Here is a 26,666-nt window from a genome sequence, read left to right on the forward strand (position 1 = left end):
AAATAATCGTAAAAAATAAAATTGTCCTTTAAATTCGTTTATAATTCAACAATTTTCTTGTTGATCCCGCCTTATATATTTTAAAATACGAGTATATGTATATAATATGCATAATATTGTTTACCTCCTGTCTTTGTCTACTAAGACCTTTTATATACAAGTATATATTGTAATTTACAAATAATACAAAATTTAGTGTCATAAAATATACAACCCATAAAAAAATCTCGAACTTAAAACATGACGAACATATTATATAGAAAAATATTTATTCTTTCGTGTAATGTTGATATTTAAAATATAATATACAGTATTATTATACAAATATATACACTTCATAGTGTCTAATATAATCCAAAAAATGATGTGACAAGGAAACCCCAAAACTTGGATTTTATAGCATTTTTATGACTGCTCATCTTTCATTCAATAAAAATTTTACTTCAGATTATTTTGTACACGAAATACAAATGTACATACGAGTACAATATATAATATATTTTATGAAATAAGATGAGAAATATTCTTATTTTTTCTTAAATTATCATTTAGACAAATTCAAGTTAACTATATATATATTTCAATATATAAGATAATATAAACGTATATATAATATACAATAAGTACAAGTTATCTCAAAATATTTTAATAATTGTTTATCCGGTGAAAATCATTCAAAATTGGTAATACAACAAGTTCTCATTTATATTCAAGCATTCATAAGTATATTATACAAGTATGGTAACAATGAAAATATATACATATATGTATATACAGAAAATGAACTTAATTTTGTTGATGTTTTTTATGATAATGATGATGATGCACTTACATTTTATATACACATTGCTTTTGTTCCTTTAGATCGTAAAAATTTTTATTTCAATTGAAATTTTGACACAAGCTTTATATTTAAATATATAAGTAGAATAATATAGATGAGAAACTGTAAAAAACCTATAAAAATTTGGGTAGGATACAATTTCTCAAAAAACATAAACTAGAGATATTTGTACGCAAAATAGAATTAAATATGGACAGAAAAAACTAGACATATTTGAACGCGAAATAGAAAAAAATGGAATCTTGTTAAAATTTAAATTATGATGCAAAAAAAAAAATTAAATTTATATCTTGGATTTATTATTAATTATACTATTAAACACTCAAAAAATCAGAATGATTTGTTAATTGTTTTTATGACAAAATTAAAATAGTACAGTATTTGAATATTCATTCAATAATGCAAAATTATTTTTAATTGAATTTTAAATTACCCTTAAAAATATTTAACATTTTCTAAATTCTAAATTTTGGCAAGAATAGTTATTAAACTCTAACAATCAGTGAAAATACTAACACCGTACATGTTAATCTAAAACTGTTTTAGAGTTCTAAAGTAAAATTACAATTTGTACCCCAAAATATATGCAAAAGTATTAAAATTGTGCTTATATTAATAGAAATATAATTATACATTGCATACAAAACAAAGATTAACTACAAGTATTGCTTGTGCAACAAAATTTTAACACTACACTGCGGGACAAAAATCCAACATTATAAAATTCGCAGTTTTTTTTTTAATTTTTCATTTCACTCAATCAGTTCTGACACTTTTTAAAAATTTACATTTAAGAAGAAAGATATTATATAGCCTGTTGCCACGACAGATACTTATCAATTTCAAAATAATTCCATTAATGCAACATAAAAATGACATAAAACTGTCCTTTTGTCTCGATCAACAACGCATAAGAACAAAAACGAAAAAATTTGGAATATTGTTGGAATAAAATCTCTATGTTTGCGTTTTTATTTTCTGTAAATGTCTAGGATTCAAAAGAAATGTGTATAGAAAGCAACAATTTCCTTATTAAAGAAAAACATTTTCATATACTAACAGATTTTATTTTGAAACAAAAATTTATGAAATATGTATTACAATATAACGGTTTGCAGTCATAAAAAAAAATGAGTATGTATTGGTAAGGGTTTTTTTTTTATGCTCGAATTTTCATTACACATTTTTGGTTTTTCTTTTTATTTTCTCTCATTTATTCCTTTTGTATTTAATTTTGTTTTTTTTTTTTTTTTTGGGTTTCCAGAATAATAAAAATCTCGTAAAACCGTTAAACAAATAATAACATGTCAAAGGACGATAAGATGGTGTGTGGCATCAGAAATACCAAAAATAAAAAGAAATAAAACAATACTGAAACCAAAACGATACAAAAATAATATCAAAGGAGTCAACAATCAAGTCACAATCATTATAAACTCTTTCTCTCTCTCTCTCTCTCTCTCTCTCTCTCTCTCTCTATGTATTTATCCAAATAAAATACATGAAACAATACGCAAAAAATTATTATATAGTGAGTAAAAAAAGTAACAAAAATTTTTATGATGATGACAGAAATTATCCCGTGTCGTAAAGGATATAAAGGATGTAATAATGTCAAATTAATTGAATTGTGAATTGTTTTGTGTCTGTATATATATGCATATATATATATATGATAAAAATCTTTATTGTAATTGTGCAATAATCATATTTTTGTAATAAAAATAATGAAAGCCATGAAAAAGAGAGAAAATAATCAAAGAAAAAAAAAAAGAATTCGAAAGTTTTGTATAATAATAAAATTATTAATATGAAACGGAAGTTTTTAGTTTTTATTTTTTTATGCTGATTACATTATTTTTTTTTAATATTTATAGAATAAAAATACAATCAATATAAATAAGCAATAGTAAGCGATTTTTATTTTATCTTCTTTTAATGAACGCGTGCATATAGAATAGAAGTCTTTGGTAAAAAATGTTAGCAATAATAAAAATAATGAATTGAATTTTATAAATATATATATATATAATATTATATACAGTATAAAGCTATTTTTAACGATATTTTTTTGAATCAATAAATTTATTAATGGTAATGGTTTTTTTGTATAATTTGTGTACAAGTATCCGCATTTTAACATAAATTTTCCTTTGTTCACTCTTCGAAGGAGCATAGGACCACTGTATACTATCCTACATAGTCATGCCCCAGTTTCATTGCGTCATAGGTAGGTGACTAGTCTGCCGTAGTGTTATTTAACGTGAAATTGACACTACTATATTATTAAGTATGTATTAAATTTAAGTCAAATAATCCGAATAACAATAAGAGCAATTCAAACTTGCTCCTAAAATCCAATTTAAATTTATTAATATTTGCTCTTAAAATAAAAGAAGAATTTTTGCTCTTATATCGACTAAATAACCAATATGACTAATTATAATACATAATATATTTTTTCAAGTTTAGTTAGTTTCTTAAGCTTAGTAATATTGGATAATCAAGCAATATAATAAATATGACAAAATAAATTGATTTTTTACAATATTTTTATAACGCATGCATCATTCATTTTCAAAAATTATCGCAGTATAGGAAGTTTACCATCAATAAATTATATAGTAGTTGATGAAATTGTTTTAAAGCCTTTCTCACGATCCTTAAAATTTTTTGATTTCTTCTTAGGAACACAATTTTTGAGTAAGCATTTATCACAGATCCAACGTCATTAATTGAGTTCAATATTAAATTATGAATTTAATTATTTTATTTTCACGAAATTCATTCTCGTATATATAAAACTGGTTCAATAGTCATCGACGAAATGGTTTATATATTTAAGAGATGGTAAAAATAGGTTCACTATATCTTAAAGTTTAATTTTAGTGTTCAATTTAACTACATGATCTTATTTTTTAAATATAGCAAAATAGATTTTTTTTAGTAAGATTCAATATCTTTGAATTAGTAATTACATTATATGCATTTGCTTAATTAAATTAAAATTTTTCATTGTAAATTTTCATTTTCTACATTCCATGCTTCTTAATGTATTTAGTAAGATCTTAACCAACACAATTAATCATTGCACATTCTTGTACGCATAATATACGTATTCGCCTTTTTTTTATTACAATCAGCAGTAATAACTTATATAAAGATTCTACAGAAAATATTATAAGAAAACAAAAAAGGATTTAAATTATTTGACAAAGGATTTAGGAAATTAATTTTATTATTATACAAAATTAATTTCAAACCGCAGACTAATAATAAAGTCAAATGATAACAAATAACAAATAAACTAAATATAAAATTATATTATTAATAGCAATAAAAGAATATTTCATTTATTAGCAAAATTAAATAATTTGGTAAAATAAAATTAGAAAAGAAAATCCAAAAGAAAAAGAATAGTTAAAATTAAGGACAAAATTCACGAAAAATTATTATTGTACTCCTCCGCAACCTATACATACTTATATATAAATATATGTATGTATACTATGTATATAAGTATATTTAAGTAATGGAAAAAATAATTTATTAAAAAATTTTCTATTATTCTTTTTGAATTGTTTTCTTATTAGCCCAGTGATTTAGATATAATTTAATTAATGTTATCTGAAATTCAAAAATTATTTCAATAAACTAAAGTAATTTTATTTGAAAAAAAAATTATTTTCTAAACCATAATTTTTAATTTAATTGATAATTTTAATTTTAAATCACTTATATAAAATAATTTTAGAGCTATAGTGCTTTTGGAAATTTCCATAAATTCATAGACTATTTATATATAGTTTAATATATATCTTTAATTGTGACGGCTCTGATGTTAAGTTTTTTGTTCAAAATTTTCTAAAATAAAATTTCAGACGCTAAATTTTTCTTATTTCGCTATACACCGCGATTATTATTGAAAGATCGCCTTTGTATATATCACTGTATTGCTTAGAAATTTCAAGTAGTCAACCTGGTAGGCAATAGTTTGCCTTTTGGGAAAATTATGCTGGATAGAAATTTCTTGTATTATTTACTGTGCCTATATTGGTGGTGTTTAACGTTCAGTCAGATGTAATTTTCACTGATATCAGTATAGAGAAGCTATTATATTATTGCACATTGTATAATATTTTGTGTAAGTTGCTTCTTCATAGGATTTTACTTCTTCTAATTGCCAGTGGATATAATCTCATCCACTTTGGTCGACCGATTGGTCGAAACCGATTGTATTTCGAAAATGATTTAAGATTTAATGTTGACAAACCCCTATAATTCTGAATTAAGAATTAGAATCAGAAGTCTTCTATTTTAAAATTTTCAAACGATTTTTCCAATCATTATGATAATTCACCACAAACAGTCAATAGTTCACACTTTTTATTTACAATTATTGAAAAAATCACTCCAATTTTAATAGTTTCACTAGAATTTTCTAATTTAATACTTTTATGTGATTCTATAAAATAAAAAAAAATGTAATCAAAAAATTAATTCTTTTAAAAAAATTAATAACTTTTTTTTTTTGTTATATAGAAAAATAATAATTCTGTTAAACGGAGAGAATAAATTTATTGATTTAATAAAAAAAAATTAGACTTAAAGGCGTACAGTGCGTACACAAACATTTGTTTCTGTAATAACTAACGCCATAAATTTTCTTTAATATTTTATTTTTCATATAAACCTACATACGATGAGATTTCTATTATTGGTTTTAAATTTTTTTTGTATAACGTGTGTGGAGAAGATGTGAAAATTTAACAATATTTTCCTTATAATGGTAAAAATATCCTATAGTTCTATATTGTACACTCAAATATTATTTATTTCTTGTAAAAGAATTTCATTATATGAATGCAAAATATAAAACGTTTATGGATATGTATGCTCCCTATATATGTATGTAACATAATAATATATTAAAAGTAAAATTAAAAGAAAGAAATATATTCGATATTAATTCATTTGGATTCAATTAACGAACATTAATTAGCATTCAGTCGGTTTTCGGTCATTAATATTTCCAATGGATTTTTTCATATTATAATATGTGATACGTATATACAAAATACACGAGATAACTTTAACATAATATATGATACATATATATATGCCTATATATATATTAATTATGTACATATATTATTTAAGGATATGAAAGAAGGAACAAACAGAGAATAATGTCAAATTAAAACTGAAATTTTACCTTTTTTATTATTAATAGATGAAAATCATATTAAGCAGAATGAGATATGGAAAACAAAAAAAAAATAATAATATTATCGAAAGTTGTAAATATATAATTAACGATAATCCATTAAAAAAAAATTGTTTTTTTTTTTGCAAATTGTTCAAACTTCAACAGGATTCACCATCATTATTGAAAAATTCAGTTAAAAATTTCTTTCTGATTTTTAATAGTGTATATGCACTACACATATATGTAAATAGTGTTCTTTAATTATATACTCTGATTATTTATATAAGTACATACTCGTATATAGAATGATAGAACGTGATTTTAAGAAAAAATATATGCAAATTGCAGTGAATTTTAAATATAAACTATAATAGAGAATGAAAACTCGCAAAAGCATTGATGACTTTCCCATATGAGTGGTCAGATTTTCGAATCAATATTTTCTACTTGAGTATTCTTGCTTATAATTATTATTCGTATTCTTGCATTAAAAATATCCAAAATGATAATAAGGAGACTATGTCGTCTTACATAACAATATTTAAACCGTATACTTAATTTTTAAAATCAATTGTAATTTATAAATAAATCAATAATTAAAACTTGATTTTTTTTTCTAATTAATTTTGATAATCATATACGTGATTATACGTGATTCTTACATATTTTAAGATTTTAGTCTTAATTATTTTTTAAAATTTTTTTATATAACTACTATATGGAATAAGAATCGTTTGTAAGATGCGAAATACTACTATTTTAGTCCATTAGTATGATCACTTAAAATATTAAAATGTCATTTATCTAAAATTAATGTTTTGCCTTTATTTAATATTATTAATTTTATCACATCATTATATTATTTAACGACTTCTCATCAACAATATAAAAAAAAAATTCCACTATATTTACCTATGTATGTACTCGTACATACATAATATATAATTGAAAAAAAAATGGGAAGCTTACCTTTAGTTTTAAAGCAATTTAAAAATTAAAATGAAAAATAAGAAAAATGAAATGAAATAGATTAAACCCTCAGAGGTTGAGTGAGCAAAGCTTTCTTCTTAATTGATATTTGCCTCGATTTTATATGCGAGTTTTAATGTATAAAACGAAAATATTTTTATTATTTGAACAGACAAACTTTAGGGTACGCTCATAAAAAGCAAAACTGCAAAAATAATTTTTTTTTGGTACAAACATTCTATATTGGAATTGCCATAAGAAATTGTAATTTTACTCAACTTTGACTTAAAAGCAAAAGACCAAACATAACAAAATTAATAATGTCCTGGTAGAACAAAGTTCACAAGATTTTAATACTATTCAATTTATTGTTTAATCATTTTTATAATTACACAAAGCAACGGTAATAATTGCGAATTTTAATTATGTAAGTGTGTTTTATTTGATTTTCTAAACAATAAAATGAGACAATAATTTGCATATTTTTTTAAATTCGACTATAGATCACTATCATCTTATATTCAAACGCATGGGCGAGTTATGCACTATTAAAATAAACTCGAAAAATTTAAATTTTGTTTATTGACTTCATATCTGCCAAAAGTCGACAACAGATGATGAAAATATAGAAGACTGAAACAGACTGATACACACACTTAAAACCATTAAGAACCGAATCTTTGATAAGTATTTCAATGACATTATAAATGAAGGCCCAAATATTTCATAATAAAGGAACAACAGTAATTTCTTCGGGCATAAAAATTAAGCAAAAACCAAATCCAAATATAAATGTATACATATACCGAAAAAATATTCAACCGACCATATCAAATGAACTTTTTTGTTTTTAATACACGCTCCACTATCATCATCAACATTTCTTTCAAAACACTTTGACTCACCATATATATATATATAGATTTGTATACCAAACCTCAATTTTCTAAAATTTGTGTAAAATTGTTAGTGATCCAAATATAGTCTGGTCTTGAAATGTGGTCATGTTGATTGTATGTTTCTTCTAGACATATTCCTTGTTACGAGTCCTTTATCAACATGATTAATGATGTTATCCTTACCGCAAGGCTCTGGAACATGAAACATAAAAAAAAATACATGAAAAAAAATTAAATAACAAAAAAAAAAATAAACAATTTTTGTTGACAAAAAATTTTAATTACATTAAAAGCACTCACTATATACATATATAGATAAAAAAAAATAACTCAGATCCAAAAATGTGTACAACAAGTACCTAAAAAAAATAATATATGTTTATATTATACAAATATATTTAAATACATTCATAAAACAATAATGAAGAAATGGGAATATTAAACAATTTAAGTAGTAAAAATAAAATATAACACTTAAAAAAACTCATTTTTTGTTCTCGCATATATAGATAAAATTAATGAAAGGTCAAAATAAAATAGTTTAAACAATGAATAAGATTTTTCGTTTGCGCATAAGGCAAAAAAAATGAATTGAATTTTCACTCATTAAAAAAAAAATTTATAAATTTAAGAATTTTTTTAGAATTTAATTTTTTTCCAAAACTTTGATAAATAAATAAGATAAATTCTAAGATTTTTATTGAACAATTGAATTATAAAAAAAGAATTAATTTACTTCATGAAAATAATTTTGTTATTAAAGGATTGGCAATCGTCATTACAGGTTCTTCTGTACAAAGAAATTAATGACAACAGTAAATTGCAATTACAATAACTATAAAGGAATGAGTTTCGTATAACAATAAAAATTTTTAATTAAAATATTATTTGATATGGTGCTGCTATTACAGCGCAGATTGCAATCGATTATAAATGCAAACTCATTTAATATTAGCATGAATTGATATTATAAGAAAAAAGTCTTAAATATATTAAATAACAAAAGTTTTATATTTGCTATCAAAATATTCAAAAAATTGAAGGTGTAAATTTCAACTAATAATTTTGAATAATCAATTTTGTAATGAAAAACAAAAATTCACCGCAGTTTTGTAACATAGTTTAACTCCTTCTCCACACCCATGTTAGTCTAATAAAAAGGATCATAGGAATAACATATTTTTCTTTTAAACAAAATTTTTACATAACTCACCTTCTCGTGAAGTCATAACTCGTGAAAATCGCAATTTTTAACATTTTACCTTATCCAAACTAAACGACGGTTTCTTAATTTTGCAAACATAGAAAGATAACAATTTATTTTTATTATTATGTGCCAAGATACCGAATTGACCCCTTATATTAACACTTAATTTTTCTTCAATTTTTCAAATAATTTTTCTTGTGTCCGGCATTTCTGTTGGGTGTCCAATATTGAAAAATTTAAAGATATATATAATAAATTTTCGGGCAACTATTTCCTTCTACATGATAACTTTATCGAGCTTCTATATAAAAGTAATTTTCTTTTATTAAAAGAAGTAAGCCCTTATGCTTAATTAAATTAATTATTTTATTTAATTATAAAAATTTTTAAATTTATATATCACTTTAAAATTTATCCTAAATATATGCAAAAATATGTGATTTTAAGAATATCATTTCAATATGAAAATTATTAAGACTTTTAAATATAAATGTATATGAATTCAAATTCTAGGCTAGATTTAAATTATCTAAAGGTACTAATAGACTAAACTTTGTGTTTGTTTTTGTACGTATAATAATTTGCAATATTTAAAGCATCTGTAAAGAACTGATCTAGTCTATATTATTACAATTATAATAAAATATGTTTTATATAAACTCTTAAGAAACTAAATATTTAATGTAGTAGCGCTTGAATGCAAATATTAAGAGATCAGATTCGCCATTAAATGTAGAATAACTCAATTGAAAAATTTTTCATATTAAAATTTGGTTTTCACATTTTATAAGAAAATTGAATTAAAAAAACCAAAAGTAAAATTTCTAATCTATGTACAAATGATGAAAAAAACTAAAAGCCATATAAGAACATTAAATGTACGAAAAATATTTCTTAAAAATACGTTTTTAATTATTTGTATATCCACATATACATATATTGACACCATATTATATTCCCTTCTATCACATTGTATATAAAAATGACATTCATATTACAATAGAACGAAATAAAGCATTCCGTGGAATACAAAAAAAATCTACGAGCATACACAAACTATTCTAAATACAACATTCAGCAATATAAAAAAATATAGAGACAATGTTAATAATATAGCGAATATTATAGATGTATCCTTGTCTATCTATATTTTTAGATACATTTTATATACCATTTTCGTTTTGCAATTTCATTAAATTCCAGCATCCCGCCATAAATCTTTTCAGCAAGATAACGGTTTGAGGGAATGAATGAAATTATTTCGTTTTTATTTTTTTTTACTTTTCTATTCTATCCTTTGTTTTCTTCATTTCGGTTCATTTCGGTTTTTTGTTTTTCTATATTTTGCTTCTTTATTTTTTTCTTTTCTTTTTAGATCTTTGCTGATTTTGTTTATTTATTTTTCTTTTTACCGAAGTTCTATAAAATTCTCTAACATTTTGGATAATTTTCGTTGGCAGTCACAAAAAAAAGAGCTTGACAAAAGATGAGTTCTTTTTCAGCTTTTTTTCTTTCTTAAAAAAATATCTAAAATAACGCATATTTCTCTTTATAACAGTATATATAATGTAACCAATAAAAAATAAATAAATTAATTAATTATTCAAAAAACAAAATTTTTATACTATTAAAAAACTTATAGAAATTGCAGGTGTAGAAGATATTCTGATTTCTGATATAGACTGCAGTGGGATCAAATAAAATATTATGGCTTCTATATTGTGTTATATTCGAAATTACATCTGAATAGTTTATGTCCCCTTCTCTGTAATTTAAAATCTAACTGAAGCATAATTATAGCAGAAAATTTTCATAAGCAAGTTGTTATGAAAGACTATTTTTTATCTATTGTTTATTTTAAGGAAAAAATAGAAATTCCGTATAACATAAGATATGGACTGTAATTTGTTAAATGAAATAGGAAAATATTAAATATATAGGAATTTATAACATTTGCAATGAAAATAATTTATTTAATTGTTTATTAAAAGTTTTTTAATGGTTTTCAAGCCTTTGTAAACCCTTTGGATTTGATCAGAACATACTAATTATGAAATAGAGCATACACAAATAAATATAATTTTACAATGAGTGAAGAACGATACCCCAACAGTACCCCGTATTACCGTTTTCGCCTTCTTAGCATCTATTTTGGTGTTTGGACCCCAGCAGAATTTATTTTCAGGACGGTTTTGGAAGAAAAATTGTGGAACATGCCGAAACTCTTTTAACAATGCCCTTACATTAAGATCATTTGAGAGCTGAGATGTTAGAGTATAAAAATATAAAAAAAATTTAATTATATCTGATTAACGGACAAGCAAACAAGAAACGAACAAGAACAAACAAGAACTGTCACAGTAGACCACAATTATAAATTTTTTTATGTCTTCTTGGGATCTATTTTTGAGCCCCCTAGGACCCTAGTAGATATGATTTTTCAATTTAGAAGCCTTTCGTTTGTTTTAGCAGAAAATTGGCTGGAAGACCCGAAAAGCTATTTGGAACCAATAGACTTGACATTGTTACCGAGACCTTTCCAACAGGCGTTTTCTCAGCCCTTGAGGCGTTTTCTCAGCTCTTGAGGCTGAGCTATTAGAGTTTAAAAATTTCGAAAAAAAAAATCAATTACGCCTGATTTCCCGGCGAACAAGCAAAAAACGAAGTTAAGAAAAACTTAGGAAAATATAAAAGTATACATAAAAATTTATATATAAATAAAATACAAACAAACAAAAAATGTCTGCATTAGTATGAGTTTAATTTAAATTTTAATTTCGATCTTAATCTCTTAATGCGAAATAAAATTGCTGTCTTTATTCTATGTATGTATGTACATATTCTTTTCGTTATTTTGTCTTTCATTTAACAAATGGCAGGTGATGATGAAGGTGGTTATAAAAAACGATAAAATAACACAATAAAAATTAAATATAGGGTGAGGATGAATGGAGTTCAACAGTAATTGTGAATTTTACATTTTACATAATTTACATATCGTGAAGATTGATTCATTGTATAAGATTGTTCCTTACAAATTACATATCATACATATCACATATATATATGTATATTATGTTGAATGTGTACAAATAACAAATAGAAGAGCTGGGTTAAATTTATATATTTCAAAAAATGGGAGCTAATTAAGTTCCTAAAATAAAACTTCTTATAATTTTTTTTTATGATTTTATATTACAGTTATCAAAGAGCACAAATATTCGTTGTTTTTAAGCAATTTAACGCAGAAAGTTAAACTATCATAGGAATTTAAAAATTTTAAAAATTGTATATTTCATGGTCCGTTCCGTCCTTTCAGAATATGAATTTCAAAAAAAAAATACGAAAGCAATTTTTAACCCACTACCGCCTTTTACTTCATAAAGTCTTAATAAAATTAAGAGAGTAACATTTAAAAAACAAGATAATTTTTTTTTTAATTCTTACCAAAATTTTATTTTTATCTAATAGCCACATACGTATACGTAATAATTATAAAAAAAATAGATGATATCTTGTACATACATAACGTATGTACATATATATAAAATTATAAATAAAATTTGGTAAAATCTTAATAAATTTACCAATATGAATTTAATTTTAAATGTCTCATAATTTTGAAAGATAACTCAACTCAGAAATAGGACAATAAATCCTAGAAAAGTTTTTTCTTTTGTCTAATTCTGTAGTGAAAAAGAGCAAAGTCATGAAAATCTCATATATACTACACATATTTAAATCTATTGTAGGGTGGCTATATGCCATACACCATAAATATGTCACGAAAAAAATTCAAAAGGATGTTATCGCAAAAAAATATATAAACATATACTTATACATATGTACATGTACAATATACAAAGAAAATCAAATCCATTTTAAATAACTATAACATGTATTCCATGTTAGTAACAGTAAAATATACTTTGGAATATAAAGAAGAAATAAGTGACACTTCATAGAAAACCGGATAATCCGTTGTTTATATTCGGTATATGACTTCATTCATTCATATATATTTTTTAGTACATACATTATATAACATGGTATTAGAAAAGGAGACATCATTTTATTTTTTCCCATTTTGATTATTCTATTGTTGTCTTGCTTTGTTTCAAATTTTATTTTATTCTACTTTTTTCTTTTCCGTTTTTATCTTCTAAAATCATCAAACTAGTATTATACTTAAAAGAAACGAAAATGTAGAAAAAGTAGATACTTATATTCCATTAACACAACCTGATTAAATAAACTTGCATTTCAAAGTTGACCCCTACTTTTATTTCTCTAATATACAACAGCCTCAATAAGTTCCTTAAAGTGGTTCGGATAAAAAGCAATAACTTTTCTTAATATGTACATATCTTTACGAAAATTACGTATTAATGAGTGAAAAACAGAAATTTGTTTATTAATATAAAAAGGAAGGATTTAAATACATATGTAGATCCGTGATTACATTTTTAAGGTTATAACAAAAAAACATTATTGTCTACAAAAATACAGTTAATTCATGAAATGTCATGTATATTTTTGAGTTCTTTTTTTCTCTTTTGCAGAAATGCGGACTTCTGTATTTTCTAAAGAAAATTTATTAGAACATAAATTTAGATACATATATTTGTAGTTAATAACATGTTACTAGGCTTAAACCGGTCCCAGATTTTGAAGACGTATTCTTCCTTAAAGAACGTTATGTACGTTTATATAAAATAGACAAATTTTTATTGACTAAAATTTATATGAATTTTTATAAATTTATAGAAATTTTTTATAATAATTTTTGAAAATTTTGTCAGATAAAAATTTCGAAATCTTTAATCTGTAAATATGTTAGTTATAAATGTGTTTAATAATTTTTAATCTGTAAACATGTTTATACCTATTAGTACCTATTATATTGATTTTGAAATATAAACAGTTCTTGCAATATAAATTGATTTAATTATCCTTTTTTTAATGTAATAAATATTTCTCATTCTAAATACAAATTTTAATTTTCTTTTAAATTTGCTTTAATCAAAAAATGCTCTTTTCACTGAAAGATCGGTGAAAGTAATCACTCAACAGCACTGAACAATTTTGTGCAGGTGCATAAAATTATATAAATAAGTTATTACATAAAGTATGCTACATTTTTACATGAAGTCAGTGCTTGAAACGCCAAACTTTTTTTGACAAGCTTGTAGCTACATAGTGATATTACAAAATAAAATATGACAAAACTATACAAAAATATACATATTTACCTAAAGGAAACCTTAGACAAAAAAAAAAAATAAGTTAAACATAAGAAATTTTCTCGTGATTGTTCATCTGTGTAAAGCAAACCCAAAAATACTCTCTTACTTAAAGAACAAAATTTAAATTGCAAAGTAAAAAATTGCACATAGTTGCACAACAAACGACCGGCAACGGCAAAAACCTCGACATCCAGGTCTGTCGCTGTGAAATATCAAGATTCATTTACACGTCATATATAAATTTGACTGGCCAAAATGAAGCAAAATTAATTTTATTTATAATGTTTAATGTTATTTTCGTTATATGAAAAATTTAACAAACAATTTTATTACGGTATTTGATGTGTAAATAGAGTTTGGATTTTGTTTGGATGTTATATTTGATATATGTATATATATATTACCTTAGATTATCGCGAATTGATCATGATTTGATGAAAATTTGTTTAAAGTCGTTTAATCCGTTACTTTTTTAAATCTTTATCTTGTAAATTTTTATCTTATTTATCTTCAATACGCTTTTGTCAAAAAAAAATAAAAGTTAAAATTTTTACCAATTGGAAACACAAGATAGTTTTTGTTTATAAACATTTTAAAAACAACGCTAATAAATATTTAATAAAATCAATGCTAACGTATGAGTGCATTTGCAAACAGTTGACCATCAAAAATTTGCTAGTGCAACAAGTAGGAATAATTTGTGTTAAAAAAATTTATTAAATTTAAATTAATAAAAAGAATCAGAAGCCAATCAAATAAGTTTTTCTTTATTTTAACAAAGGAAAATTATATTTTTTATAAAGAAGTCATTTTATATTTCGAAATACAATATTTGTCAATATTTTAGACATTGACCTTGATTAACGTATAGAATGGAAAATACAAACGAAATGGAGGCAAGTATTGAGCAATCTGACTATTTAAAGATGTTTGGATTTGAAGCTGATTTACAAGAAAATATTTTGCCACTTGAAGAAACAATTGCTATTATGACAGAGAGGTTGGAAGAGTTTGAATCTTTGCTAACAAAAATAGCAAACGATTCTAACAATGTTGTCGAAAATGATGTTGTGCAAATTAAGGAATTTGGACCACATTTTGATGATATGTGCAGCAACATTGACAAAATGGATAAATTTGTCAACATGGTGAACGAAAAACTGAAAAACTTAGAAGAGACGATTGACATTGCTCACGAAGAGTTAGACATTCCTGATTACAACAGCATAAAAGGAATATTCAAGCCATTAGTAGAAGCGGTTGCTCTAGGAAAATCGAAATACATGTACAACTCTTCAAGAACAAATCTAAACGAGAATGGATCTTTCATAAAACCCGCTATATTAGATTCGTCGGCACACTTTAATAGCGAGTAAAAATTTTTAGTATTAAAACGTTATGTATAAAATATTGTAGGTAATAAAGAATTTGTTATTTTTTAATTCAAATATGCTAATGTTTCTTTTTTATGGAAATTTTAATTAATGAAGATGAAATTCTTATTTGTTTAATTTTTGACCTAGTTAGCCATTACAAAATTTAAAAAAAAAAAGTTCATGGCTTTTTTTTATTGCTCAATACATAGACAAACTATACCAGTTTTGGTATTTTCACGACCTTGTACTTTCTGCGAATCTTCTATACACACACACGAGCACATTTTTCAAGTTTAAAGCGATTGCTTTATGAATTATGAAACTAGGCCAGGTTGTATTAATTTCATAAATCAAATATACATATGTATGTACATACATATGTAGAAAGGTATTGTCTAATATAAAAATCTTGCAAATTTGATTTTATTCAAAATTGTACGAATACCTATAACAATTAAAATTTTTCTTATTAAATAAATGTGCAATTTTATATTGGTTTATAATTTATATAAAATTTATTTGATTCTAGTATACATGTTATAATTCTTCTGATGCTTCCATTTTATATGACAATGATTTTTTAATAATATCGACATAAAACTTAAACAAGTACTCACTTGCTGCTTTACACATAAGTTGGGCATCGTTATATTGCCGCAAACTAAATTTCCCATAGGTATTAGCAGCTATCAAATTTTTATGTATGCTGTCAAAAACAAAGGTAAAACTCGCAAGTGCTCCCGAAGCTTGCTTTTGATCGGGATCTAAAAGCAAAACTTCATTTTTATCAATTATACAATGTAAAGCAGCGATAGTAAATTTCATATCAATTCCACCAATAATCAACGATAAACAAGCTGCATTTACTGCACACGCTTCTATCTAGAAAGGAAAGCACATAAAATAATTTCGTTTTTTGAAAAAATTTATTAAAATCACCCCGCAGCGGTCATCTAATTCTTGAATTTGTATAGTTATAGCTGTCCGAGGATGCAATGTAGTGAGAATAGCTGTTTCACAAATACTCTTTACAATTGATTCTCTAAACCTATCTTTAACACCCGGCAGACCAATTTTAGGTCGAAATGTAACATCAACCTTAAATTTATTAGTATTTATTAAAATCCTATTTCCTTTTCATAAATTTCTTATTACCGTAGCTTTGTCTACTTTAGTATTATGCTGTCTGGCTTCAATCGGACCATACATAGAAGCTAAAACAGTTGTCTCTCCTAAGGTCAAAAAAAATATTGTTTGAAAGCTTTTTTAATTATTTAAAATAAAACCTTGTGATAAAAACGCTGACCCATCAGCCCGTGTCAATGGTTTCAGCTCACATTGCAGAGGTCTTAATTTTAATTCAAATCCAGAATCTGTGCTACTATTTTCAATTTTCATGCTTAGTATTAGTTTTGTATTTGATATATTAATGTTTTTAGATAATCTAAAATTTATTTACAAACCACATTAAAGAAATGTTTTGTTATATGTAAGTAAACAGAACAATGTTTGACAAGCAATTGGTGCGGCGTTGCCAGCATTTAAAAAATTTGTTTTACTAGAAATTGCTATTCTTTTTAAATTTCGAAATATTCAGAAGAATCCAACTTATACATATTTACTTATAAATGTTATAATAAGAAGCCATGCGAAGGGATACAGCGAAACAACCTCAGCAATAGAAAAAAATTTCACAGAATTTACAACAAATTTCACAGTTCGCACATTTCAGTTTCGTTGATTGGACTGAGAAACTAGTGCACAATACAATATTCTATCAGCTTATAAAAATCCCTTTTAATACTTTCGTATAAAAATGATTTAGGTAACTAAAATAAACAGTTATAAGTAATATTAGGTAGTAATGCCATGTTTTTCAGATCTATATAATTATTAATTCTACTTTTACTTATTATTCTTTGAATTCTACGTATTAGTTAACGTAAAATTTTTCTAATTTCTACGGTTGTCATAGCGTCCGCTACTGAATGTCTCGATATTTTGACATCATAAATTATAAAAAAGTACTATATTTTTAAATCGTTTACTTTTCACAAATTTAAAGGTGATCAAATTTTAGAGAAAAATAACAAATTTTAGAGAAATGTGGAACAAATAACAATTAGCAATAAGTAATAAATTGCATATAATTCTTTTATTTAACAAAAAAAGTACCCTTACGACGGAACTCTCTAGCAAACAAAACTCTGTAAAATTCATAATATCAGGATCATTCCGGAAAGAAAAATTTTAAAAAGGCGGTATGAGAATAAAATTTTGCCAGAATGAATTAAAATTATGCTAAGCATTGTTTTAAAACTACTGAAATGTGCAATCCAGGGTTAAATAAAATTTGCTTAAACTTTCAAAAATTTACGAAACAAACAGGATAAAAAAAAAGAAGTAGAAAAAATTAAAATATAATAAAGAAAAAACAACGGAACGTCAATAAAGTTTCGTCATGTTTCTCCAACATTGGCGCCTATAGTGAATTGAAGTATTTGAACATTTTTATTTTAGTAGTTTTTTATAACTTCTATAAACTATAATTTCATATACTCATAATTTATTTGCACAAATAACAAAATTACAATCAAATTAAATCAGACGAGGGAAATGGATTCGAAAGTAAATTTTAATATAGTTACATACATAGATATTGTTTAACAAATCCTCTACAAATTCTATTTCAGCCATCCTTGGACAACGATGAGCTGGAAAATTTATTACTTGAGTGTAATGCTATAATTTCTGAATATGGATATTTAAATGAAGACGCACAAAGAGACACTGAGGCTGAAGGTATATTTCATGCTGTTTTAAAAAATTTTGAAATTTTGAAAATATCTTTTACATATGCATATTTATATATTGCAGATCTACAAAATTTAAGAAATGATATAGAAAGTTTTTGCGAAAACGTGTCTCTTCGGTTAAATGAAAATGTATCTCTTCAGGTAATTGGAAATGGATCCCTTCAATTAAGTGAAAATGGATCTCTTCAGTTAAAAAAAAATGTATCTCAGTCAAATGAAAATGTATCTCCTCAGTTAAATGAAAATGTACCTCTTCAGTCAAATGAAAATGTATCTCCTCAGTTAAATGAAAATGTACCTCTTCAGTTAAATAGAAATGTATCCCTTCAGTTAAATGAAAATGGGTCTCTTCAGTTAAATGAAAATGAAGACAGCGTAATATGCACGGAAGGCACAGATAGTTTAAATGTCCCATCTAGCACTCGAGACACAATCAAAGACGATGACGTAATATTCGTGGGAATATCAGAACCATTAATTCCAATTATTGATCTTTCTACGCCCATAAGAGCTAGCAAAACCATGCGACCATCAAAAAATTATTCAATAAAAGAAAAAAGTAGACATAAAAATGTGTTAGAAGTAAAAAAGGCGAAGTCAAAATATGATACAGGCGTAGAAAACATTGAAGCTCAGTGTCCGATTTGTTTAGAGTCAGCGGTTAAGAATATTCCTACAAGTACAATTTGTGGTCATATATTTTGTAATAAATGTATAGTCTTGGCATTGAAAACTAATAAGAAATGTCCTCTTTGTAAAAAACGTAATCCGCAATTAATCAAATTATATGGACTTAATACAAAAATTTAAAAATTTGATATTTATTTTTTTACTAGTTATACAAATCCAACAATGGAAAATATATGTATGTACCTACTTCTTAACTTATTAAAAAAAACTTTTTTCAATAAATTTCAGGTATATTCCGTAAATTTTATGACTCCTAAATTTAAAATCCCATTTAACATGCAAGTAGGTTACCTACCTTAAATGTCTCAAATATCAATTATACACACCCAAATTTCTTTCTACACAGTCTTTTTTACAGGATTTTGAAATAACACGGTCCACAAAAAGCAAAAAATACTTTTTTACACGAATTATTTATTCTAACACGATGTTCCAAAAAATGTTTGTACACCCAGTTAAAAAAAAATATAAACGAAAATTTCCAGAATTTTTTTACTCGCACTTTATATTTGTCTGTTTTTCAAAATTGCGTTATCATTAAGAATGTAAATATAATTGTATTTAAAAGCGTGTCGAAGAAAAAAATATTTAAGTTTTAGTGCCAATATAATTTCTGTTTGGATTTACTTACAACAAAAAGGTACATAATATTATTGCGTAAATATAATATTAATATGTTTGAACTGTATTTTGTTCTTGTTTTTAATATTAATATACATTATATATGTATATGTTTTTTTTCATTATAATTTAATATTATTATATAATTTTATAATATATTATAATTTTAATATTATACTTTTTTGCACGGTTTTTAGGTCAATCTAAAACTCTTTTTTTGATCTTACACGTGTTTTTAAAATTGTAGAACACATCCTCAATATTAATACGAGTAGTATGTCTTTTTTACACGGATTTGGTTGAAACGTATCCACCGTGTAAAAAAAGAGTTGGGTGTACGGATCTGTACTATGTGTGTAAAGCAAATAGATAAATTTGGGTAATGATTTAAATTAACTTTTAATAAAACAAAACTATTTTCATATACATATGTACATTACAAGTTGAACAAAAAAGTTAAATGTATATATATATATTCAAATTTAGACAATTAAACCAAATTAATTTAGGCAGATATGCTTGCATTGTTGGTGCCTTTTAAATCCTCATTTCGGGTGTCTTCGTCAGTGTCGCCATCGTCTTCATAATCTTCTTCGTCTTCATCTCCTGAATCAAGTGTTTCCCAACTATCATCACTAGCATTTGACTCTTCCTCTATTCCATTAGCATCTGCAGCCTATTATGTAAGAAAAAATTTAAGTAAAATTTTAACACTTTGTATAAGATAAAATTAATAAAAATCTACGAAACTAAATTATTTCTTTTACTAATAATGAAGAGATCTAATTTGAGAAAAATTATTTCTTTAAAATTCTTTTATCAATTCTCATTATTTTTCTTACCAAGTGACCTGCCTGAATGTTGATTTCAATTTGCAAACGTATATCCATTACCATAAAAACAGCTGTTACCAATACTGGTAAAGTAATTCTACATTTCCATGCTAAATTTGTTAAAAACAAAAAAGCTCTTCCAAATTCTGAATCCATTCAATTTCAAAAAAAAAATGTATATTGAAATTCAAAAAATAAATTTATCTGCTCGCAGTTTCACTAGAGTTTTCAACGTCAATATCTGCGTTTTTTTCTTCTTGCAATTGATCGTATTTTAAAATGTGAACTGTTTCACCAATTGTAATAGGTTGTGTGGGGTATAAATGACGATAAATATCATAAACAGCAGAATCTCCTCCAATTGGGGTATCAAACTCTACATTACTATCTAAATTCAAAGAGTTGTTTATTAAATTATTTAAACACTCCTCTCTTTTTTGAGCTAATTGCTCTAAAATCCTTGGATCACTTCTTAATTTTTTTAACTTTTTCTCTAAAATTATAAAAAACTAACGTAGTTATACGAAAAATTTAATTTCAAATTACAAATTTTACCTAACGATTCTAAATATTTTTTCGAGTCTGGAAGAATATTTGTGCATTCAATCTGAAATTCTTCACTTGGGGTAAAATTGTCTTCGAATTCTAATGATAATGAATTTGAAGATAATGAGTTAATTGTTTTATTTGGTTCTTTATTGATACGCCAAGGGTCCGTGTTCATGTTTCCAAATACTTGAGTTGGGGACAATTTTATTCGATCCCATTTATCTCCGAATCATCAAAAAGTTTATTTTATGTTTTTCAGATTGAAACTTTCTTCTTGACTTTAAATGACGAATATCAAAAAATGTTGACTTATGTTTTACCCAAAGTTGATAACAAATTAAGTTAAGAACGAAACTTCAACATTATGTTGTTAAGCATTATTCAAAGATAGTGACAACAATGACAAACAAATTTTTTATTTCCACAAAACAATTAATTATCTAATTTAACACGAAAATACAATTTGCCTCAAGGGACAAGTCAGCTGTTTTTCAATTTTGGACAAAAACTATTTTTTATACTGCCAATATAAGCCTAGTTTTAAGGTCTATTTATACGATCAAAATGTTAACAAATCATTTTCGTTTCAACCCTGAAAAGAACAAAAATTTGTCAACATTTACCAACATTCAAATTTTTGACAAATTAATGACAACCTTAATTTTATTTTGGAAACATATGATCAATTAAATGACAAGTATATTAATAATTTACTGATAAATTGGAAATATTGCAAGGGGTAGTAACAGTATGAAATAAAAAAGAAATTTTTCGCAAATATTCTGCGAAAATCCTTTAACTATAATTGCACTAATACTAGTCAGTAAATATATCACCAAAATTTAAATATGGTTGTTGGAGCGTTCCCGGCCGCAAAACTTGGTGTTTTAGCTATAAAACAAATAAGTAAACCGCTAGCAAATATTATTAAAGATAGAGCGAAAAAGACACCATTTTTTAGCAAATATGTGTGCATGCCACCGGCCCAATTTTACAACTGGGTCGAAGTCAAGACTAAGATGTGGGCTATGAATTTAGGTAAACCAGTTAAGGTTCCACAATTAACTGAAGCTATGGCTATAGAATTGGGAGCTAATTTATTAGGAGAATTCATAATATTTACTATAGGTGCCGGTTTACTTATTTTTGAATACATGAGGTATATTTCATAATTATTTAAATCAAAATTATATTAAATCAATGATATTTACAATTTTAGACAAAGTAGCAAAGAAGCAAAAAAAGAAGAACAAACTCTAGAAGAAAAAAGACTTCTTAAACAAACTTTGTCTGAGTTAGCATTTAAAATAGAAAGGCAAGATGCACAAATAAGAGAATTAAACCGTAGCTTAGCAGCTCTTGGTAAGTGAAAGATCAAGAAAATATAATATAAAGTAGTTTAGGATATAATACAATTATGTAATAAGTTTTTTGTATATATAAATAGCTAAATAAACCCGATATAAGTGAGTAGCCAACCAGTCCCTCATTATCTCAAGGCGACCGTATAAGTCGTGAGTAGAGCAAAATCAAAGATTGTATGTAACAATAAATGTTTTTTATTTGTTTACTAGTAAAAAAACACAAATGAAACTTATCTACTTTACACACGGCGTATATATTGCCTATTTTTGAAAAATATGCTTTAAATACAATTTTTATACATATATAAAGCAATTATACAATGGTTTTACGTGTTAACGCAATAAATATTGTTTTGAACAAAAGAATTTGCTTTGAATTTTTTGTACTGTCCAAAACATTTTGATCATTTTGTTTCATATTACAATCAATCGATAAATCGGAAAATTACTTTTTAAAGATTTATTATATTTCTAAAATCTCTGAAATGATGGAAAACTTAATTTGGCTTGAAAAGTCATTATTTATGTACATATATGCCATATCAAATCCGGTTTTCTTGCAAAAAATTCATAGAAAAACATCTGTTTGCAACAAAATCTATAACCAAAAATGAATTGCTTTCCTTTTAATGGAAGCTTTTGTGCTAAATTGGGAAAAGGAAATCAGGTTTGATAAAGTGTGTATGTTTTGCACGAAAAATATAGCTAAAAAGTCTATTTTATGGAATTAAAAGAAGTTTTTCTTCATTTTCAATATTGTCGAGAAAATAGAGATATGGAAAAATATCCATTCATTTTACAAAATTATTTCTATTCATATTACCATTAATTACATTAAATACTTAATAAAATTATAAGAGTACCTATGTATGTGAATGCAAAATTAATTTATAACAAATTTAAAATCATTTGTTAAAATTTTTCGTTTAATATTTTCCATTAAGCGTTAATTATTAATTATTCGCACACATGTATATTCATAGTATATAAAGACCTACATAGAAACTTTGAAAAATTGAAAAAGACAACAGGTAGAGAGTATTACAAAATTCTTATATATTGCACATAATCATATCAATTTATTTCCAAGTTTTATTCGATTATTTTTAGATTCAAGAGTGTTGTTCAGATGGAAATCCATACAATCAGAAAAGGGAATTCATAAAAACAAAAATTTGTTAGAATCAACTGTGGAAGATGATGAATACCAGAACAATGCTGAAATTAAATCGAAAAACACATTTAAGTCTCATACTGGTAATTACGATCCTAAATATGGTTATTTATATAGAGCATTAAATTTTATTGAAACTGAAATATACAGCGACACCAGCCAAGAATCACGTAACCGCATTAAAAACCGATGAGTAATCTTGAAATTCACATCAGTCGGGAAAGTCATTTCAAAAAATCGTCTTGGGAATCTTACATAGTGAATTAAATAGAAGATTAGTGTGTAACTTTAGCGAATAAAAGTTGTCTTTTTTAAATTTATTATTACACACATTTGTGCTTTAGTTAACTTTATAATATTTAACATTAAGTTTTTTTTTATTTTAAGAGAAATTGTTGCAAATTGAAATAATATAAGGACGTACTCGAAAATTAATAGTTTATGCAATAACTACAAATTCTAAATTATTTTAAATTAAGTTTTGGTTTTAGAAATTCATTCTTTCAAGTTACACGTACTTAATACCTAAAAAATGCGGTTCCTCTCCCGGTTTTTGTCTAAATAACCGATAAGAAATGGTTGGCATAGTAGGAATTTATTATATATATTTTGTACCAATTATTGTTTAAGGGCTTGATAATATTGTTAACTATAGTTCTTTTGCATTCGCATTATACTAATTTAAAAAGCTTAAAACAGAAAATTTGAAAACCGAAATCTTCATATTTTTTAATGTTTAAAAGTAAAACAACACAATTGAATTGAAAAATATTCCGAATTTCGGAATTTTGTATATTCCGTTAATCGCGTAGCATGGCAACACTAATAAAAATTGAAGAAATCATTTATATTTCAGCTGTTGTTATCATAAACAAAAGAAGTAAATAAATAGTGTTGTCTAAAAATTCAATAAGATTAGTCAATTTGTTTTGTAGTATAAAAGTATGAAGTAGAATTTAAATTTACAAATAAAACATAATTATATTTTTTCTTTGTAAATTTTTACTAAATTATCTAAAATGAACTGGATCGAGTACACGGAGTCTAAATGGAGAAATTTTGACATGACCCTGCTGGGGGTAGATGAATCTTATATTAACTTGTTAAATGAGACTTCCAAACCCGTTTTGATATATTATCGATATGAAGATTGTTATATGTGTGCTTATCAAAAACTTCGTTATGATAAACAAATTATATTAGATGGATCTAGATCAATTAATTTCAAAATTTTTGATAAGGATCAAGGCAAATACGTTTTTGATAACGAAACAAATTCAATCTGCGATATCGAATCCTATTTAGGAGAATTTGGCGTATATAATTTATCAGTGTTAGCTAATAAAAATTGTTCAGTTATTGTTGATAAGGAACCTGTTAATGTGCATATGCCAATTGTTACATTATTATTAGTAACTTTATTAATTGCATTATGTTACAAGTTGCTTATTTGGACTTGGAACAAATATATAAAGAATAGATTTTGTAATGCAGAAAATATTCAAACAACTGATGATGGAAAAAATAAAAAAAAAAGATTGTTAAGTTTAGATGTATTTAGAGGATTTGTAATAACCTTAATGATTTTCGTAAACAGTGGCGGTGGCCATTACTTTTGGATTGAACATGCTCCTTGGAATGGTCTTCACGTTGCAGATGTAGTTTTCCCTTGGTTTTTATGGATTATGGGAGTTGCAATCCCTTTTTCTATTCATAGTCAACTTAATCGTTCTATTTCAAAGATGAAATTACTGAAACATATTTTCGTTAGGTCCGTTAAGCTATTTTTAATTGGATTGTGTTTAAACTCAATGTTTGGACCATCATTAGAAAATTTAAGAATAATGGGCGTACTTCAGCGCTTTGGTATATCATATTTTGTATGTGCTTCCTTTTATTTACTTTTTTCAAAAAGTAATATTAGTATTTCTCAAGGACGGTTTGCATTTTATATCAGTGATTTAATAGTGATGCGAGAATCATTATTACTTTGTTTGATTTTAATTATAATTTATTTAACGATAATTTTTGGATTGAAAATTCCGAATTGTCCACAAGGTTATCTCGGGCCTGGTGGCATACATGACTACGCGGTAAATTTTAATTGTACCGGAGGAGCAATTGGATATATAGACGAATTGATATTAGGAAGAAATCATATTTATCAACATTCAACGGCTAAAAAACTCTATAATTCTAAAAATTTTGATCCAGAAGGGCTTTTTGGATGTCTTATGAGTATAGTTCAAGTTTTTTTGGGTATACAATGTGGCACTATATTTCGAATCTACAGTAACTTTAAGGCAAAGTGTAGTCGTATGATTATTTGGTCTGTAATATTGGTGATTATCGGAGGAAGTTTGTGCTTTTTTAGCAAGGAGGATGGTGCAATACCCATTAACAAAAACTTATGGTCCCTTTCATTTGTAATGATAACATCTGCGATGGCGTTCTTTGTTTTATTGCTTTTACATGTTGTCATAGACGAAAAGGAGTTTTGGAAAGGCTTTCCATTTTTGCAAGCTGGAATGAATTCAATAATATTATATGTCGGTCACTCTGTATTACATAAAATGCTACCATGGCATTGGAAAATTGGTTTAATGAACACTCACTTTATTTTGGCGTTGGAAGCTTTATGGAATACGACATTATGGTTATTAATATCCTGTTATTTATATAAAAAGAACATTTTTTATAATATTTAATAAATATAAATATATATACATATGTATATACAAATATATGTAGTCTTGGCTTTTAATTACAAAAAGAGTCAATCACTTTTTCAAAATTCGACTTGAGTAATCATAACAATGTGTTATCAAACCATACAACATATTCCTATAAGTAGCGTGAATTGCTTTTA

General features: G+C 25.2%; 7 protein-coding genes across 8 annotated transcripts; 4 read left to right on the forward strand and 3 right to left on the reverse strand.

Moving 5' to 3' along the window:
- Nucleotides 1-15,026: 15,026 nt before the first annotated feature.
- On the forward strand, nucleotides 15,027-15,822 carry LOC129612050 (uncharacterized). The gene has a single exon (XM_055525494.1). It carries the CDS (start codon nucleotides 15,247-15,249, stop codon nucleotides 15,748-15,750), a length of 504 nt encoding a protein of 167 aa, XP_055381469.1. The 5' UTR covers nucleotides 15,027-15,246; the 3' UTR covers nucleotides 15,751-15,822.
- A 426-nt stretch (nucleotides 15,823-16,248) lies between these two features.
- On the reverse strand, nucleotides 16,249-17,230 carry LOC129612049 (exosome complex component RRP46). The gene is made up of 4 exons (XM_055525493.1): nucleotides 17,037-17,230; nucleotides 16,906-16,982; nucleotides 16,690-16,848; nucleotides 16,249-16,632 (listed from the first exon to the last, which is right to left on the reverse strand). The coding sequence occupies exons 1-4, from the start codon at nucleotides 17,146-17,148 to the stop codon at nucleotides 16,288-16,290; spliced, it is 693 nt and encodes a 230-aa protein (XP_055381468.1). The 5' UTR covers nucleotides 17,149-17,230; the 3' UTR covers nucleotides 16,249-16,287.
- Nucleotides 17,231-18,063: 833 nt separating this feature from the next.
- On the forward strand, nucleotides 18,064-19,645 carry LOC129612045 (uncharacterized). The gene is made up of 3 exons (XM_055525490.1): nucleotides 18,064-18,378; nucleotides 18,444-18,552; nucleotides 18,628-19,645. The coding sequence occupies exons 1-3, from the start codon at nucleotides 18,367-18,369 to the stop codon at nucleotides 19,374-19,376; spliced, it is 870 nt and encodes a 289-aa protein (XP_055381465.1). The 5' UTR covers nucleotides 18,064-18,366; the 3' UTR covers nucleotides 19,377-19,645.
- A 606-nt stretch (nucleotides 19,646-20,251) lies between these two features.
- LOC129612021 (uncharacterized) lies at nucleotides 20,252-20,866 on the reverse strand. Its single transcript, XM_055525461.1, has 2 exons — nucleotides 20,720-20,866; nucleotides 20,252-20,553 (listed from the first exon to the last, which is right to left on the reverse strand). Exons 1-2 carry the CDS (start codon nucleotides 20,864-20,866, stop codon nucleotides 20,383-20,385), a joined length of 318 nt encoding a protein of 105 aa, XP_055381436.1. The 3' UTR covers nucleotides 20,252-20,382.
- A 44-nt stretch (nucleotides 20,867-20,910) lies between these two features.
- Nucleotides 20,911-21,575, reverse strand: LOC129612019 (uncharacterized). The gene is made up of 2 exons (XM_055525460.1): nucleotides 21,266-21,575; nucleotides 20,911-21,203 (listed from the first exon to the last, which is right to left on the reverse strand). The coding sequence occupies exons 1-2, from the start codon at nucleotides 21,432-21,434 to the stop codon at nucleotides 20,911-20,913; spliced, it is 462 nt and encodes a 153-aa protein (XP_055381435.1). The 5' UTR covers nucleotides 21,435-21,575.
- Nucleotides 21,576-21,949: 374 nt separating this feature from the next.
- LOC129611715 (putative OPA3-like protein CG13603) lies at nucleotides 21,950-24,553 on the forward strand. 2 transcript variants are annotated; one of them, XM_055525002.1, is made up of 4 exons: nucleotides 21,950-22,418; nucleotides 22,479-22,621; nucleotides 23,734-23,880; nucleotides 23,948-24,553. In XM_055525002.1, exons 1-4 carry the CDS (start codon nucleotides 22,108-22,110, stop codon nucleotides 23,992-23,994), a joined length of 648 nt encoding a protein of 215 aa, XP_055380977.1. In that variant the 5' UTR covers nucleotides 21,950-22,107; the 3' UTR covers nucleotides 23,995-24,553. The 2 variants fall into 2 exon arrangements, with proteins under 2 accessions (XP_055380977.1, XP_055380976.1); XM_055525001.1 differs by having other exon boundaries at nucleotides 23,734-24,553.
- Nucleotides 24,548-26,533, forward strand: LOC129611714 (heparan-alpha-glucosaminide N-acetyltransferase). Its single transcript, XM_055525000.1, has one exon. The coding sequence runs from the start codon at nucleotides 24,817-24,819 to the stop codon at nucleotides 26,503-26,505; it is 1,689 nt and encodes a 562-aa protein (XP_055380975.1). The 5' UTR covers nucleotides 24,548-24,816; the 3' UTR covers nucleotides 26,506-26,533.
- The last annotated feature ends 133 nt before the right edge of the window (nucleotides 26,534-26,666 follow it).

The sequence above is a fragment of the Condylostylus longicornis genome, unplaced genomic scaffold (genome assembly GCF_029603195.1).
Source record: "Condylostylus longicornis isolate FDR11 unplaced genomic scaffold, ASM2960319v2 ptg000055l, whole genome shotgun sequence".
In the NCBI taxonomy this organism is placed as follows: Eukaryota; Metazoa; Arthropoda; class Insecta; order Diptera; family Dolichopodidae; genus Condylostylus; species Condylostylus longicornis.

Bases quoted from the DNA above. Each gene is read 5' to 3' on its own strand.
- LOC129612049 (XM_055525493.1), bottom strand. From the start codon at position 17,148: ATGAAAATTGAAAATAGTAGCACAGATTCTGGATTTGAATTAAAATTA. The intron at 16,983-17,036 runs GTTTTATTTTAA...TTTTGACCTTAG, and splicing joins GTCAGCGTTTTTATCACAAG to GAGAGACAACTGTTTTAGCT. The intron at 16,849-16,905 runs GTAATAAGAAAT...AATAAATTTAAG, and splicing joins CTAAAGTAGACAAAGCTACG to GTTGATGTTACATTTCGACC.
- LOC129612045 (XM_055525490.1), top strand. The intron at 18,553-18,627 runs GTATATTTCATG...TATATATTGCAG, and splicing joins AAGAGACACTGAGGCTGAAG to ATCTACAAAATTTAAGAAAT.
- LOC129612050 (XM_055525494.1), top strand. From the start codon at position 15,247: ATGGAAAATACAAACGAAATGGAGGCAAGTATTGAGCAATCTGACTAT.
- LOC129611714 (XM_055525000.1), top strand. From the start codon at position 24,817: ATGAACTGGATCGAGTACACGGAGTCTAAATGGAGAAATTTTGACATG.
- LOC129611715 (XM_055525001.1), top strand. From the start codon at position 22,108: ATGGTTGTTGGAGCGTTCCCGGCCGCAAAACTTGGTGTTTTAGCTATA. The intron at 22,419-22,478 runs GTATATTTCATA...TTACAATTTTAG, and splicing joins CTTATTTTTGAATACATGAG to ACAAAGTAGCAAAGAAGCAA. The intron at 22,622-23,733 runs GTAAGTGAAAGA...GATTATTTTTAG, and splicing joins CCGTAGCTTAGCAGCTCTTG to ATTCAAGAGTGTTGTTCAGA.
- LOC129612019 (XM_055525460.1), bottom strand. From the start codon at position 21,434: ATGAACACGGACCCTTGGCGTATCAATAAAGAACCAAATAAAACAATT. The intron at 21,204-21,265 runs GTAAAATTTGTA...TTATAATTTTAG, and splicing joins AAAATATTTAGAATCGTTAG to AGAAAAAGTTAAAAAAATTA.
- LOC129612021 (XM_055525461.1), bottom strand. From the start codon at position 20,866: ATGGATTCAGAATTTGGAAGAGCTTTTTTGTTTTTAACAAATTTAGCA. The intron at 20,554-20,719 runs GTAAGAAAAATA...CTTACATAATAG, and splicing joins ACATTCAGGCAGGTCACTTG to GCTGCAGATGCTAATGGAAT.